Raw genomic sequence first — 13,601 nt, 5'->3', positions numbered from 1 at the left:
TGGAAGGATAACGTAATGGGTGATGTGATGACAAGGGCTCTCATTAAAATAAAAATAAAATTCAATCCATTCACTAAAATTAAATTCACGTCTGAAAGGAAAGGAGTGGTGTTCTATGGAAAACATCCGTAAAGCAAGTCACCTAAAAGCTATTTTAGGCAAGTGACATTGCACTAAAGGAGGAAATGAAAAGGTGGAGTGAACTCAAAGATGTCCCCATAGCAAGTATAATGGGAACAAAGTGCCGGCCAACTCCAGACTGGACTTTGGAAGGGCTGCTGATCATCTTGGTCTGGGGCCCACTGCTCTGGAACTCATCCTTTTTCAAGCTATTAGCTTCCAGTACAAAGGACTATTTCTCTTTCTTCTGTTATTTCAAATCAGGAGGACCTCTGAACTGAAAACAGGCTCCAGAATTAGGACTTCTATTTTTGTATTTGCCATAAACACTGTGAAATCTCAGGTGAATCTCACAATATCTGCATATCCTCTGCTACCATTACCTCCTGTTTTAAAATTGAGATTATAACTCAGTTTTGTACAACAGGCAATTCAGATGTTATAATTTATTCAACCATGGAGTATCAAAATGGAAATAGAACACATCAAGTTTAGAGGATTGCTATTTCGAGGGTGGGGTGTGTGTGACAGGGCATGACAAGAGCACACATGGATGTGGCCAGAGCCAGTAAGGGAAAATTCCATCATGTGTGGAAAAGAATCACTTGTGATTAGATTGCTTTCAGTGATTTAGGCAAAATATCTATCTTTTGGGGCTGTTTTTTTTTTTGAAGGTTGTTTTTTTTGGAAGAATTTTAATGTGTGTTTTCACTGAACAACATAGGAAAATGTGTAAGACGGAAATTCAGTAAGATTGAAAATCCTGGGCAAACATGAGACTAATCAGTGAAGCCCTAGCATTCTAAACGTTTCAGGTAAAATTATCTTTGGTCATATTTTAGCATGGTAAAATGGTAAAGAAGGGGCAGTGGGGTTTTCCAGGCCAAATGGGCAGCGAGTGCAAATGGCTGGTAGTGACAGTGGGAGAGGCACATCTTGGGATGACACATGGCTTAGTATGACTTGGATGCAGAATGAACAGGCAGGGAAGAGTGAGCAGGGTCTGATCGAAGATGACTATAATAACATGCTAAATATTAGAGTTTTAACTTAATTATGAGGGTCATATGGAGTCGTTGAAAGGTTTATTTCAAGCATGGGGCTGGCATGGTCAAATTTGCATCGAAGGAAGATCCCTTTGCCAGCTCTATGGAAAATGGCCCCAAGTGGGGCAAGAAAGGAAACAGGGAGGATCATAAGAGACCAACATTTTCACAGAGGAGGTTCCTATCCCCTGCACCCCTTGATTAGGGTGGTCTGGGCACAGGAGAATTAGTGTTTCTGGGTCCTAAAGTTCTGTTGATGGTGAAGAGCATTACCAGTAGAATATGTCTATCACATTTTCAGATGAAGGCCACTTTGGGCTTAAAATATGGCTTAATCACACTCCCACTGGGTAAGTAAATGTCAAAATGAAAATATAAATTAGCTTTCCATCTGTTTGAAATTTCTAATATTAAAAAAATGGCCAATTTCCCCCACTCTTTACAATGTAAAAGTAGTTTATTTTTGTGTTTGTTTTCATTTTTTTTCCTTAGAGACAGCTGGATTGTTTTCAATTCCAAAGACAGTGGAAGAAGCAGGAGAAGGCTTTGCTGGGTAACCTGATCATTCTGAAGATGAAAATCCCATTTGTGATGGCAATCACTTGAATTTGGCAATTTGGGGGGAACATGCCAGGAAAGCAAGTCCTCAGTGAAGAATAACCACAGATGGCTGTCTTTTTTATGCTTTACGTCCAATGAGGTCTGAACCAGTCATGGAATGATCAGATTATAGTTTCTACCCACCCACACGAGATATATCCCAGGGTGAGTAGATGACTGGACAACTGGGTGGGGAGCCAAGGCAAAGGGAAACTGGAAAAGGTGTGGAAACCAGAAAGATGAGTAGGAGCTAGCAAAGGATGTGCCCAAACTTCCATTTATGGCTTCTGTTCAACTAATCTGATCAGCCCAAAACACTGCAGAAAAACAGAAGAGATGGCCCTTTGATAAGACAGGAATGAGAACCTGAATAGATTTCCAGGAAAGAAGTAAGATGGATGGTAGTCAGGCTGTTCTAAAATTGTATTTCTGTGCTCACAGACTTAATGGACACTGTGAAATAACTACTGCAGATATATTGAAACAGAAGTAGAAATGGGGAAATATAAACAACCCCGAGGACTAATATGCCTCAAGAGCAGATTTTCAGAATGGGGAGGAAGAGCCCTTGAAGGCACAGTGTTCAGGATTCAATTGTCTAAGTCAATAATCTAAGATTTAATTAGTATTAATTAAATACAATGGAAACAATTTCTCCCTATTTTTTCTCATTCTGTCAATTTTCTGGCATCTATACTCTGCATCCGGGCAAACTGTCTCCAACATGTAAAAGGCGGTCTTGCTTAGCTCTCCCTCTGCACTGCTGAAGCCTCTCAGTCTGACTGCCTCACTCCTGTCTGCCCCATGCCTCATGGTTAAGGTTCTCAGGTTGTTTGTTCACCCATCCTCCCTGCCAACCAACCCTAGGAGTAGCCCATAGTCACTAAAAGCTTTCCCAGTTCTCTCTCTGCTCCCTGTGGAGCCAGAGGTTAGAGAAGAGATTCATATGTTCTAATTTTATTTGGTCCCTAAATTGAGAACTAAGTGGTTCCACTAATTAACTAACTTAATTTACTAACCAGTGCTTTGTTTTCTCATAAATGGAATTACCAGACAAATGTGTGCCATTTTATCTGTATCAATTAAATATGTAAATATAGAAAATACATATCCTTGGAGTGGCTCAGTGGGTTAAGTGACTGACTTTGGCTCAGGTCATGATCTCATGGTTTGTGGGTTCAAGCCCCGCATCGGGCTCTGTGCTAACAGCTCAGAGCCTGGAGCCTGCTTTGGATTCTGTGTCTCCTTTTCTCTCTGCCCTTCTTCTGCTTGTGCTCTGTCTCTCTCTCAAAAATAAAAAATAAAAAATTTTTACAAAATGCATATCCTAAAACTAAGCAAATCCCTCCTGCCAAAAAAAAAAAGAAAGCTCTTTGCAAACACCATATCTTCCTCAAATTTAATCTTTGACTTCACACAAATCCATCCTTGCCAGATTTATTAGTAAGCTTTCCTAAATAAATGAGTTTTCTTTTTTTTTTCTTAAATAGATTTTACATTTGAAAAATATTAGCCCCACATTGGGCTCTGCTATGAGCATGGAGCCTGCTTGAGATGAAAAAAAAAAAAAAAGCACTCCTTCACACTCCAAGTTCTATCTCCAGGGAATAACTATTTTCAGGTTTTTAAGGTGTTTCTTGCGATATTTATTTCCATATTTCTATGTAATAACATTATGCAGTTATCTCATGGTTTTTCAATTTTGAAGTCATTATCTAATGGCTTCATAGGATAGAAGATGAGGATTCAGCTTCCCATTCCAACTCCTAGCAGGTGTTTCTCTTTTTCCCATGAGCAGATATTCCTGTTCCCTGGGAGAAATTTCTATCACAATTTTGTTGAAAAATCTTCCCAATTTCCATCACAATTTTTATTTTGCTTTATATGATTATAGTATATAATATTATGTAGACCTGAGCCATGCAGTGTACTATGATTACATTTCCTTTCTGGCATGGCTTCCTTTCACAGTTAATTATTGTCCCACTATTTATCTGCTTAGGTTTCTGGGTTTTTGATTACTTATTTTTCACCAAATCTACTTATACAAGTGTAAATATCCTTTCAGCATGTTCGAACACTCCATGTAATCTATCAGCTTCTCTTATATTGGAGACATACTTCTTTTTTTTTTTTTTTTAATTTTTTTTTTCAACGTTTATTTATTTTTGGGACAGAGAGAGACAGAGCATGAACGGGGGAGGGGCAGAGAGAGAGGGAGACACAGAATCGGAAACAGGCTCCAGGCTCTGAGCCATCAGCCCAGAGCCCGACGCGGGGCTCGAACTCCCGGACCGCGAGATCGTGACCTGGCTGAAGTCGGACGCCCAACCGACTGCGCCACCCAGGCGCCCCATGGAGACATACTTCTAAAAACCCTCCATTCTGCTGAACCCAGCCTGGTTGTTCTCTAAATCTGTTGCCCTGCTGTAATTCTCAGATTTCATACTTTCTCCCTCTCTGACCTGAAAACTTCCTAAGAACTTATGTTTATCCTTAAGGTATAGATATTTCATGATGAAATGCTTTGGTGGAATGGCTTTACCATTCATTATGCTGAGTGGACCCTTCTTCCAATATAGAAGTGTATGTCCTTCAGTACTTAGAAATGTTCTTGATTAGTTTCTGCACTAATCTTTCCTCCACTTTCTCTGTTCTCTCCAGAACTCCTCTAATTTTCTTTTCTTCTCTCCATCTCTTTGTTTTTCTCTTCTACTTTCTGGGAGATTTATTCATCTTTATCATCTAACCCAAATATTGAATTTTTTACTTCAGTTCTTATATTTTAATATTTATTCTTGTTCTTTATTCATAGCCTCTGCTTATGTTCCATGGATGCAATATCTTTTCTTTTCTCTCTCAGGACATTAATTGTACTCTTTTTTGAAGCTCCCTGCATGCATTATTTTGTATCTTTTTCTTCTGAGTTGCTTTTTTTTTCCTTCTGAGTTTTACTTTGATCCTAGTTTCTGTCTCGTATTTGAGGTGTTTCTAAAACATTTGATGATCTTTGGCTGTTGACGTTTAAAAAGGAGTCTCCTAAATGTTACTGGAAGCTCTGTGTGTCTAGGTGAGGGCTTAATGACTGGTATACTTCTTAATGGGTAGATTAGACATGACTATTGCCATTTCACTGGGAGACCCCAATTGTCAATATCCATAGATCTTTTTCCTCTCCTCTCCTCCTCTCTCTCCTCCCTTCCCCTCCCCTCCCCTCCCCTCCCATTCCCCTCTCCTCTCCTCTCCTCTCCTCTCCTCTCCTCTCCTCTTCTCTTCTCTTTTCTCTTCCTGCATTTCTCCAGAGAAGATTCTTCCAATTTCCTAGCTGTTGATATATAAACCTAGTTGTCTATTCTGGGAAGTAAGTGGGTAAAGTGGTTCAAGAGGTCTCACTCTGAGGTACAGACTTTCATTCTAGCCTTATCCCACAATCTGCTCTTCTGTATCCTCAGGTCCAAAGCCTCTTACATTCAGGTTTTTCTAGAGTATAAACCTTTGGTATACTGCCAGGATGGTGGGTGAGGTTGCTTAGGGGTTAGTGAGGGCATCCGAGGATCTGTCTGTTCCTTTCGCAATTATTCAAACAATCCTGTTTTCAGATCCACTCCTCTCCCTCTTTCAGAAGTATCTGGTGTCTCCAATCACTGAGTCTTTCCAGCATTGTGTCACATAATTGGATTTGCTCCTTTTAGGGTTCCACCTCACTTCCCCAATCCCCACAGGCATCAGGTTTCAATATCCTACAGTCTACTAATTACCTCTCAACACTGCTTTCTCAATTTTCAAAATTTGATCAATGTCTCTTTCATCTAGTGTCAACTCCTTCCTCTCCTGTTCTCTTTTCCTTATGGATATATTCACTTTTTATTAATTTACTGTAATTTTAGTGATGTTTTGGGATTACATAGATAAACATATGTATTCAATTCTCCATATTTAACCAAGAGCATTATTATTATTATTATTTTTTTTTACTGTTTTTATTTATTTTTGAGACAGAGAGAGAGAGAGAGACAGAGTGCAAGCAGGAGAGGGGCAGAGAGGCAGACACAGAATCCAAAGCACGCTCCAGGCTCTGAGCTGACAGTACAGAGCCAACGCGAGGCTCAAATTCACAAAATGTGAGATTATGACCTGGGCCAAAGTCAGACGCTCAACCCTCTGAGCCACCCAGGTGCCGCAAGAGCATTGTTTTTTCTTTTTGAATGTCTTTCATCTTCATTAGATGGCTACAGAAACTGATATTTTAAAATTTCTGTCCCATTGTTTTCCTTACTGATAATCTTAAGACAACAAAAATATTGAACTTCCTTTGGTAGTTCCTTTCTGTTTTTGTTTTGGGTTCCTTTTGGATTTACCACATTCTTCCTCTGGATTACTGAATTACAACACGTAATTCTCTGTCAGTGCGGCTGGGCCACACTGTCTTGACAGGACTCACATGAAGCCAGTAGGAAGGAAAACTGGCAGCAAGAAGCATGTGACTATTTTAATCTGTTTTTAAATGATGTTCTATTCCCTAACATATTATATTTCTTTTTGAATTCTTTCTTCTTTTAAAAAAACATTCCCTTTTTTTAGGCGTGTCTTTTCCCTATGAAGGATTTTCATGGGCCCCCTTTCAACATTCACATTTCCCATACAGCTCTACTTTCCATTTTCTCCCCTTTCACCCGCATCTTTTGTTGCTAAACCTTCTTGATCCTGGTGTTCCTGTGGATGCTCTCCAATAATCCGGCTCCATGCAGGAATGCCCATTTGCCCTTTAGAGGCTCTGGCTTTCCTCCTATCCTTGAGAACATTCTTCATACAATTAAAAACAAAGTCCACCCATTCTCTGGCCTCTTGAAAGAGAGCAGGGCTTTCCTGTCTTTAATTAGCTTCTTTATTAGACCAAAAATTTATCTTCATTCTAATGACAATTTGTCCTTCACTTTGTCCTTTTTTCTCCAGAACCTGACAAATTTCAAGTATCTGAAATGTGTGATCAAAATAATAGTGTTTTTCACTGTATAAGCTACAGCCCCTATTCTTTCTGGCTCATAAATCCTACCCCTTTTATTGTCTCATTCCCTATTTTTATAGGAATATTCTGGATTGTGGTATGCTTAACCAGAGAAGCAGCCTTAATTATTTATTCTTATAGTTCAGTGTCAATTATTTACCTTCGAGAGGAAAATCTAATCTACCTCCCCTCCTTCCACCCCAGCTAAAGGAAGTCTGTCCCTAGGCATGTCCTTAGGTAACTTTACTTTTGGAATGATCCTTTTCTATTCCCCAGTACTGATCAATGATCATTTAAGTGCCAACCCAGTGTTTTGTATATCTCAAAAGTCTACATTAAAGAAAAAATAAAACTTCATCTCTAAGTAGTTTCCTTTTACAACTACTGAGCAGAAAGAGCTCCACATGTAGCTCCTTTGGCTGAAAAAGAAATTCATTCCTCACTTTTAATCTAGGGTCTCTTGCCAAAATTACCTCTAGTGGCCTGGCCCTGAGACTGGCAGCCTCTAGGATGGCCCCCAGTTATCCCCGCCCTCTTGCTTATTCACATCCTTGTGCAATCTCTTTGCTTTGAATGTGAGCTGGACTTACTGACTCATTTATAATGAATAGAATTTAGCAGAAGCAATGGGATGTCACTTCTGAGATTATGTTACAAAGACTGTAGCTTCTCTCTTAGACACCTCTCTTGCACTCTCATTCTTCCTCACTTGGTGCTCTGAGCCAACCCAGCTGTTGTTGTTCTACGTAGAAGTCCTTGTTGTAAGGAACTAAGGGAGTCCTCCGACCAACAGCCAGCAAGGTGCTAAGGCTCTCAGCCCAACAGCCATAATAAAATAACTCCTGCTAACAACCACAAAGTGAGTCTAAAAACAAATCTTCCTCTAGTTGAGCCTTTAGACAAAACTGTATGCCTGACTCCCTGACACCAACCTCACAAGAGGTCTTAAGCCAAAAGTACCTAGCTAAGTCAAATTCAGAGCCCTGGCCCACAGAAACTGTGAGATAGTAAATGCTTGTTGTTTGAGAACACTGAATTTGAGAATAGTGGATTGTTCAACAAGGGATAACGAATAGGCCCTTAAAGCCAATTTTTAAAGATTTCAGTCTATGCTTTTTATATAAGTTTCTGTTTAGGGGCGCCTGGGTGGTTCAGTCGGTTGAGCGTCCGACTTCAGCTCAGGTCATGATCTCACACTCCATGAGTTCTAGCCCCACGTCGGGCTCTGTGCTGACAGCTCAGAGCCTGGAGCTTGCTTTGGATTCTTTGTCTCCCTCTCTCTCTGCCCCTCCCCTGCTCATGCTCTGTCTCTCTCTGTCTCAAAAATAAAACAAAAACAAAAACAAAAACAAAACATATATAAGTTTCTGTTTAGGTCATTCTTTCCTCTGGATGTCAATGTAATTACTCATATAAGATTTTCTTTTGGCACAAAAACAGACACATAGGCCAATGGAATAGAATAGAAACCCCAGAACTAGACCCACAAACGTATGGCCAACTAATCTTTGACAAAGCAGGAAAGAATATCCAATGGAAAAAAGACAGTCTCTTTAACAAATGGTGCTGGGAGAACTGGACAGCAACATGCAGAAGATTGAAACTAGACCACTTTCTCACACCATTCACAAAAATAAACTCAAAATGGATAAAGGACCTGAATGTGAGACAGGAAACCATCAAAACCCTAGAGGAGAAAGCAGGAAAAGACCTCTCTGACCTCAGCCGCAGCAATTTCTTACTTGACACATCCCCAAAGGCAAGGGAATTAAAAGCAAAAATGAACTACTGGGACCTTATGAAGATAAAAAGCTTCTGCACAGCCAAGGAAACAACCAACAAAACTAAAAGGCAACCAACGGAATGGGAAAAGATATTTGCAAATGACATATCAGACAAAGGGCTAGTATCCAAAATCTATAAAGAGCTCACCAAACTCCACACCCGAAAAACAAATAACCCAGTGAAGAAATGGGCAGAAAACATGAATAGACGCTTCTCTAAAGAAGACATCCGGATGGCCAACAGGCACATGAAAAGATGCTCAATGTCGCTCCTCATCAGGGAAATACAAATCAAAACCACACTCAGATATCACCTCACGCCAGTCAGAGTGGCCAAAATGAACAAATCAGGAGATTACAGATGCTGGAGAGGATGTGGAGAAACGGGAACCCTCTTGCACTGTTGGTAGGAATGCAAATTGGTGCAGCCACTCTGGAAAACAGTGTGGAGGTTCCTCAGAAAATTAAAAATAGACCTACCCTATGACCCAGCAATAGAACTGCTAGGAATTTACCCAAGGGATACAGGAGTACTGATGCATAGGGGCACTTGTACCCCAATGTTTATAGCAGCACTCTCAACAATTGCCAAATTATGGAAAGAGCCTAAATGTCCATCAACTGATGAATGGATAAAAAAATTGTGGTTTATATACACAATGGAGTACTATGTGGCAATGAGAAAGAATGAAATATGGCCCTTTGTAGCAACATGGATGGAACTGGAGAGTGTGATGCTAAGTGAAATAAGCCATACAGAGAAAGACAGATACCATATGGTTTCACTCTTATGTGGATCCTGAGAAACTTAACAGAAACCCATGGGGGAGGGGAAGGAAAAAAAGAAAGAGGTTAGAGTGGAAGAGAGCCAAAGCATAAGAGACTCTTAAAAACTGAGAACAAACTGAGGGTTGATGGGGGGAGGGAGGGAAGGGAGGGTGGGTGATGGGTATTGAGGAGGGCACCTTTTGGGATGAGCACTGGGTGTTGTATGGAAACCAATTTGACAATAAACTTCATATATTAAAAAAAAGAGATTTTCTTTAAATTTTTCTTTGAGAGCAGGTAATGGCAGCTGTCAGCCTTGTTCCTAATTGCATATATAGGGCCTAGCACCTGGCCCCTGGATAGATGCTCAATATATATTTATTGGATTCAACACTTCTATTTTTTTTTTACATGTCCTAGTGTATAGGTTACTCCTCAGTTTCCATATTGCCATGTCTTTGGATATTTAAGAGTTAGAAAACCTGCCAGTCTAACTGCCTTGATCTCTCTTTCCTTTAACCAGTTGACCCTCCTTTAGAACTTCAACACTGCTGTCTCATTTGAAGCAACTCTGTATCGCCTCTCTCCTTTGGGTTTCTCCAGCAGAACCAAGTCCATGTGTGCTATCCTTTCCCACTCATGCCAGGACTGGTGGAAGCAGCAACCTTGATGAGGGAGGCTATGCTATTGTGTGTTGGCAGGAGATGCTCAATCAGCTGACTCCCTAAACATCTGGAGAAGCAAGTAGCATGTTTATTGGTATTAAAAAAGAAAGAAAGAAAGGAAGGAAGGAAGGAAGGAAGGAAGGAAGGAAGGAAGGAAGAAAGAAAGAAAGAAAGAAAGAAAGAAAGAAAGAAAGAAAGAAAAAGAAAGAACGAACGAAGGAGGGAAGGAAGGAAATGAAGGCTGGTGATGTTGAGTGCTAAGCCTGAGGGTCACTTTGAAACTTAGAAGCAGAATCACTAGAACTCAGGTTTCCTGAAACAGGAAACATCATATCATGGAGATTCAAATAGAATCTTGGCTCTGCCATGCTGTGTGACCTCAACTGCTTAGCAGTTCTGAAATAAGAATTCATTAGAAAACAATTTCAAATCAAAATAATTCTATTCCAGTTTAAACAAAAATATTGCTGAAATAATCATGCATACATAAGAAAGAAGACCAACTCATGTACATTATGCTATAGTTTAGGTTGACAGAAAGATAAAGCCCTAAAGAGAAATTACTTTCAGAATATATTGTCCAAATTATTTTTTGAACGTAAGCAGCAAGTGCTCTAAAAGTTTCTTTGGCAAAGACTGAATGTCAAAACCAGTAAGACATAAATACGCAAAGACTTCTAGTCTTAGAAGTTTTAAATGGTTTTTGCAACACAGTAGAACTGGGTGCTGAGGAAACCATAGAGATCTTGTAGTTCAGTGAATTTCATTTTACAGAAAAGGAAGCCAGGTGAAGAGAGGTTAAGTGACTGCCTAGTTAAGGACACAGCCAGGATGTAATTCCAGGTTCCTGACTAACAGTCCTCAACTGCATGACACCAAGCTACCTTTGATGTTTGTTTGTTTGTTTACTTTTTGAAAGAGTGTGTGCTCTTTCACTAATCACAGCGGCACCATCGTCTGCTTCCTACCTGTTCCTGGGACTGGTTAAACTGCTGCATCAGTTGTGTTTGTGCCAGCATTACTCTATCTAGCTCATCTGACTTCAGCTTCATTTCCTTCCTCAAGTCCTCTGAAATGGAATCGTTACTGTCAGTTTCTTTCTTCAGGCGGGCTTCAAATTCTGCAACCAAATTTTTAAGGTTTTCAATTTCTTTCTCCTTTGATTCAGAATCTTCAGTATGTCGGATACAAGATTCATGGAGTTTTTCTTCAAGGGTGGCCACTTCCAGCTTTAGATCTCTAGTAGCACTTGCGATTAAATCAGATATCTGTAAGATAAATCTTGTATTAGTTTGTAGGCAATATCTCTAGGCAACAAAAGAGTCCTTATGGCTTTAGGAGGTTTATTCTAAACAATCAGTGTGCTCTTCTTATCAAATGAAAACAAATCCTATGACACTATGTAGGCCTCCAAAATTTTCTTTTTAAAAGTTAAGACTAAAACCTATTTTTACCACCTTAAATGGAATTGCATTAATCACTTGGGCATCCTTGGAAATATATAAATCTTTGTGTCCGGATTGAGCTACCAAGGACAGCTCAAGTCTTGATCCACGTACCTGTCTGGATTCAGCGTGGGGTGGCTTTGGGACCTAGAAATGCCTGATGGTTGGGGATGCACATAGAGGAGCACCACAGTTATATTCTATTCATGCTATAATTATAGTAAGTTTTGTTTTGACATATATTTTTTCTTTCTTATATATGATGACTGGAGATGCCCTCAGGTACTATACCTCTAGATCAGCACTGCCCAGTAGAACTCTCTGTGATGACAGAAATAGTCTGTGATGTCCAATATGGTAGCCACTAGCCACCTGTACCTACTGACAGTAGTATGTCAGTAAATGTTTAGCAACTGATGCACACACACACATGCACAGTCTCCATGTAGACTCCGTGTGGACTGGGTGTAAATACTCTCACCACGGCCAATTCCAAGGTACCAAGGTGACATAACCAATTGCTGAGTTGGGAAAAGAGGCCAACAAAAAGGCTCTGGCTTGCCAGTACTGGCTAGTGAGCATTTAGAATGTGGCTAATGTGGTTGAGGAACTGAACTTTAAAGTTAAATTTTAATTACTTGAAATTTAAGTAGCCACATATGGCTAACATATTAGATTGTACAGTTCTAGAGAATACCAGAATACTTTGCAAATATACTATCTCTCAGGTGGTACTTCTAGATAAAGAGAAGAGAGAATGAGAGATAAAGAGAGAAGATGAGGAGCTTTTCCTTAGAGTCATGAAAGTCTTTAGAAGGGAAAAGACTGCTTGTTTTCTTTCTCCTTAAAAAACAAAGAACAGAAAACAAACCAGGAAGAGCAAAGTTGCTTCTGATGAAACATATCCTTATTATTTGTGCTACAGATATTGTCACATTATAAATATTAGTACAACAAGAAACCAGTCCATGAAGAATCTGGAAAACATTCATAGACCAAAGTTCCAAGGATTCTGTGAACTATTATTTACGAGTAATGCATCCAAAATTTGTTTCAAATGTTAAATTTACATTAAGAATAACTTTTGCAAGAAATCTATTCACACTTAGTAACTTGAAAAATTAAATTAATATTCCATTATATTCAATTAATCCAGGAAGGAAGAGGATCATTGCTAGGTCTGAGCAGTCGTTTCCATCATCCAAAGGAGAGCTGACACTGAAAAAGAGCAGGTTATCTTTGGGACAGGAGACTCACAAAGCCACAAATATGTTTTGATTTTTTCAAAACAGGAGTCAGCATTTACAAATCAAGAGAATTCAATTAGAAAATCTGGATTTATGAATTCTTTTAAAAAACTATAACTGGGGCGCCTGGGTGGCGCAGTCGGTTAAGCGTCCGACTTCAGCCAGGTCACGATCTCGCGGTCCGTGAGTTCCAGCCCCGCGTCAGGCTCTGGGCTGATGGCTCAGAGCCTGGAGCCTGTTTCCGATTCTGTGTCTCCCTCTCCCTCTGCCCCTCCCCCGTTCATGCTCTGTCTCTCTCTGTCCCAAAAATAAATAAACGTTGAAAAAAAAATAAATAAAAAACTATAACTCTTGGCAAGTTGGGGCCTGCCTTAATAGGCTTCTTCTGGAAGAAAACTAGTATAGGAGAGGTAGAAACTTGGGTGAGCTGAGATTCTAAGCTTTCAGCTATCAGCTTGGAATCTCTCAAGTGTACCATTGTCCCAACAGGATTTCACTTACAAAACACAAATTCAAAGATAAAGTTATTAAGAGCTTCAAGACAACATTTGGAGAGCATTAAACCCAAGAGGTATGAGGCATTTCTGAGTGTGGGCCCTGTGACACTGGACTTGTCATATACTCACGTAGCTGGCCCTGCCTATTGTTCACAGCACTCTTGAAAAGGCTGTACCATATCTCCTGTTCACTGAAGTAGAGGCCATTAAGTCTCATTTGATGCCTAATTTACACAGACTGTTAATGAGTTTATTCAAAGTATGGTTTCCCCACTGGGTCTTGGTTAATATACACACACATATACATACACACGAACACATACGTATATACACAAACACATGTATATATATATGGTGCTCAGGTCTTATAATGACAGGACAACCTTAACAAAACCTTAAATTATGTTTAGGGGGCACCTGACTG

General features: G+C 39.8%; 1 protein-coding gene across 2 annotated transcripts in view; it reads right to left on the bottom strand.

Annotated features, from left to right (window-relative positions):
* LEKR1 (leucine, glutamate and lysine rich 1) overlaps positions 1-13,601 on the bottom strand; it is a 112,790-nt gene that overhangs the window by 3,974 nt on the left and 95,215 nt on the right. For both annotated transcript variants that reach the window (XM_032594680.1, XM_032594681.1), the window contains one exon: positions 10,957-11,256. In XM_032594680.1, the coding sequence (XP_032450571.1) occupies positions 10,957-11,256 (300 nt within the window). The remainder of the gene's footprint in view (positions 1-10,956; positions 11,257-13,601) is intronic.

Source organism: Lynx canadensis, chromosome C2 (genome assembly GCF_007474595.2).
Source record: "Lynx canadensis isolate LIC74 chromosome C2, mLynCan4.pri.v2, whole genome shotgun sequence".
NCBI lineage: Eukaryota > Metazoa > Chordata > Mammalia > Carnivora > Felidae > Lynx > Lynx canadensis.
Note: the sequence above shows the minus strand (reverse complement) of the source record. Positions and strands in the feature narration are given on the sequence as shown.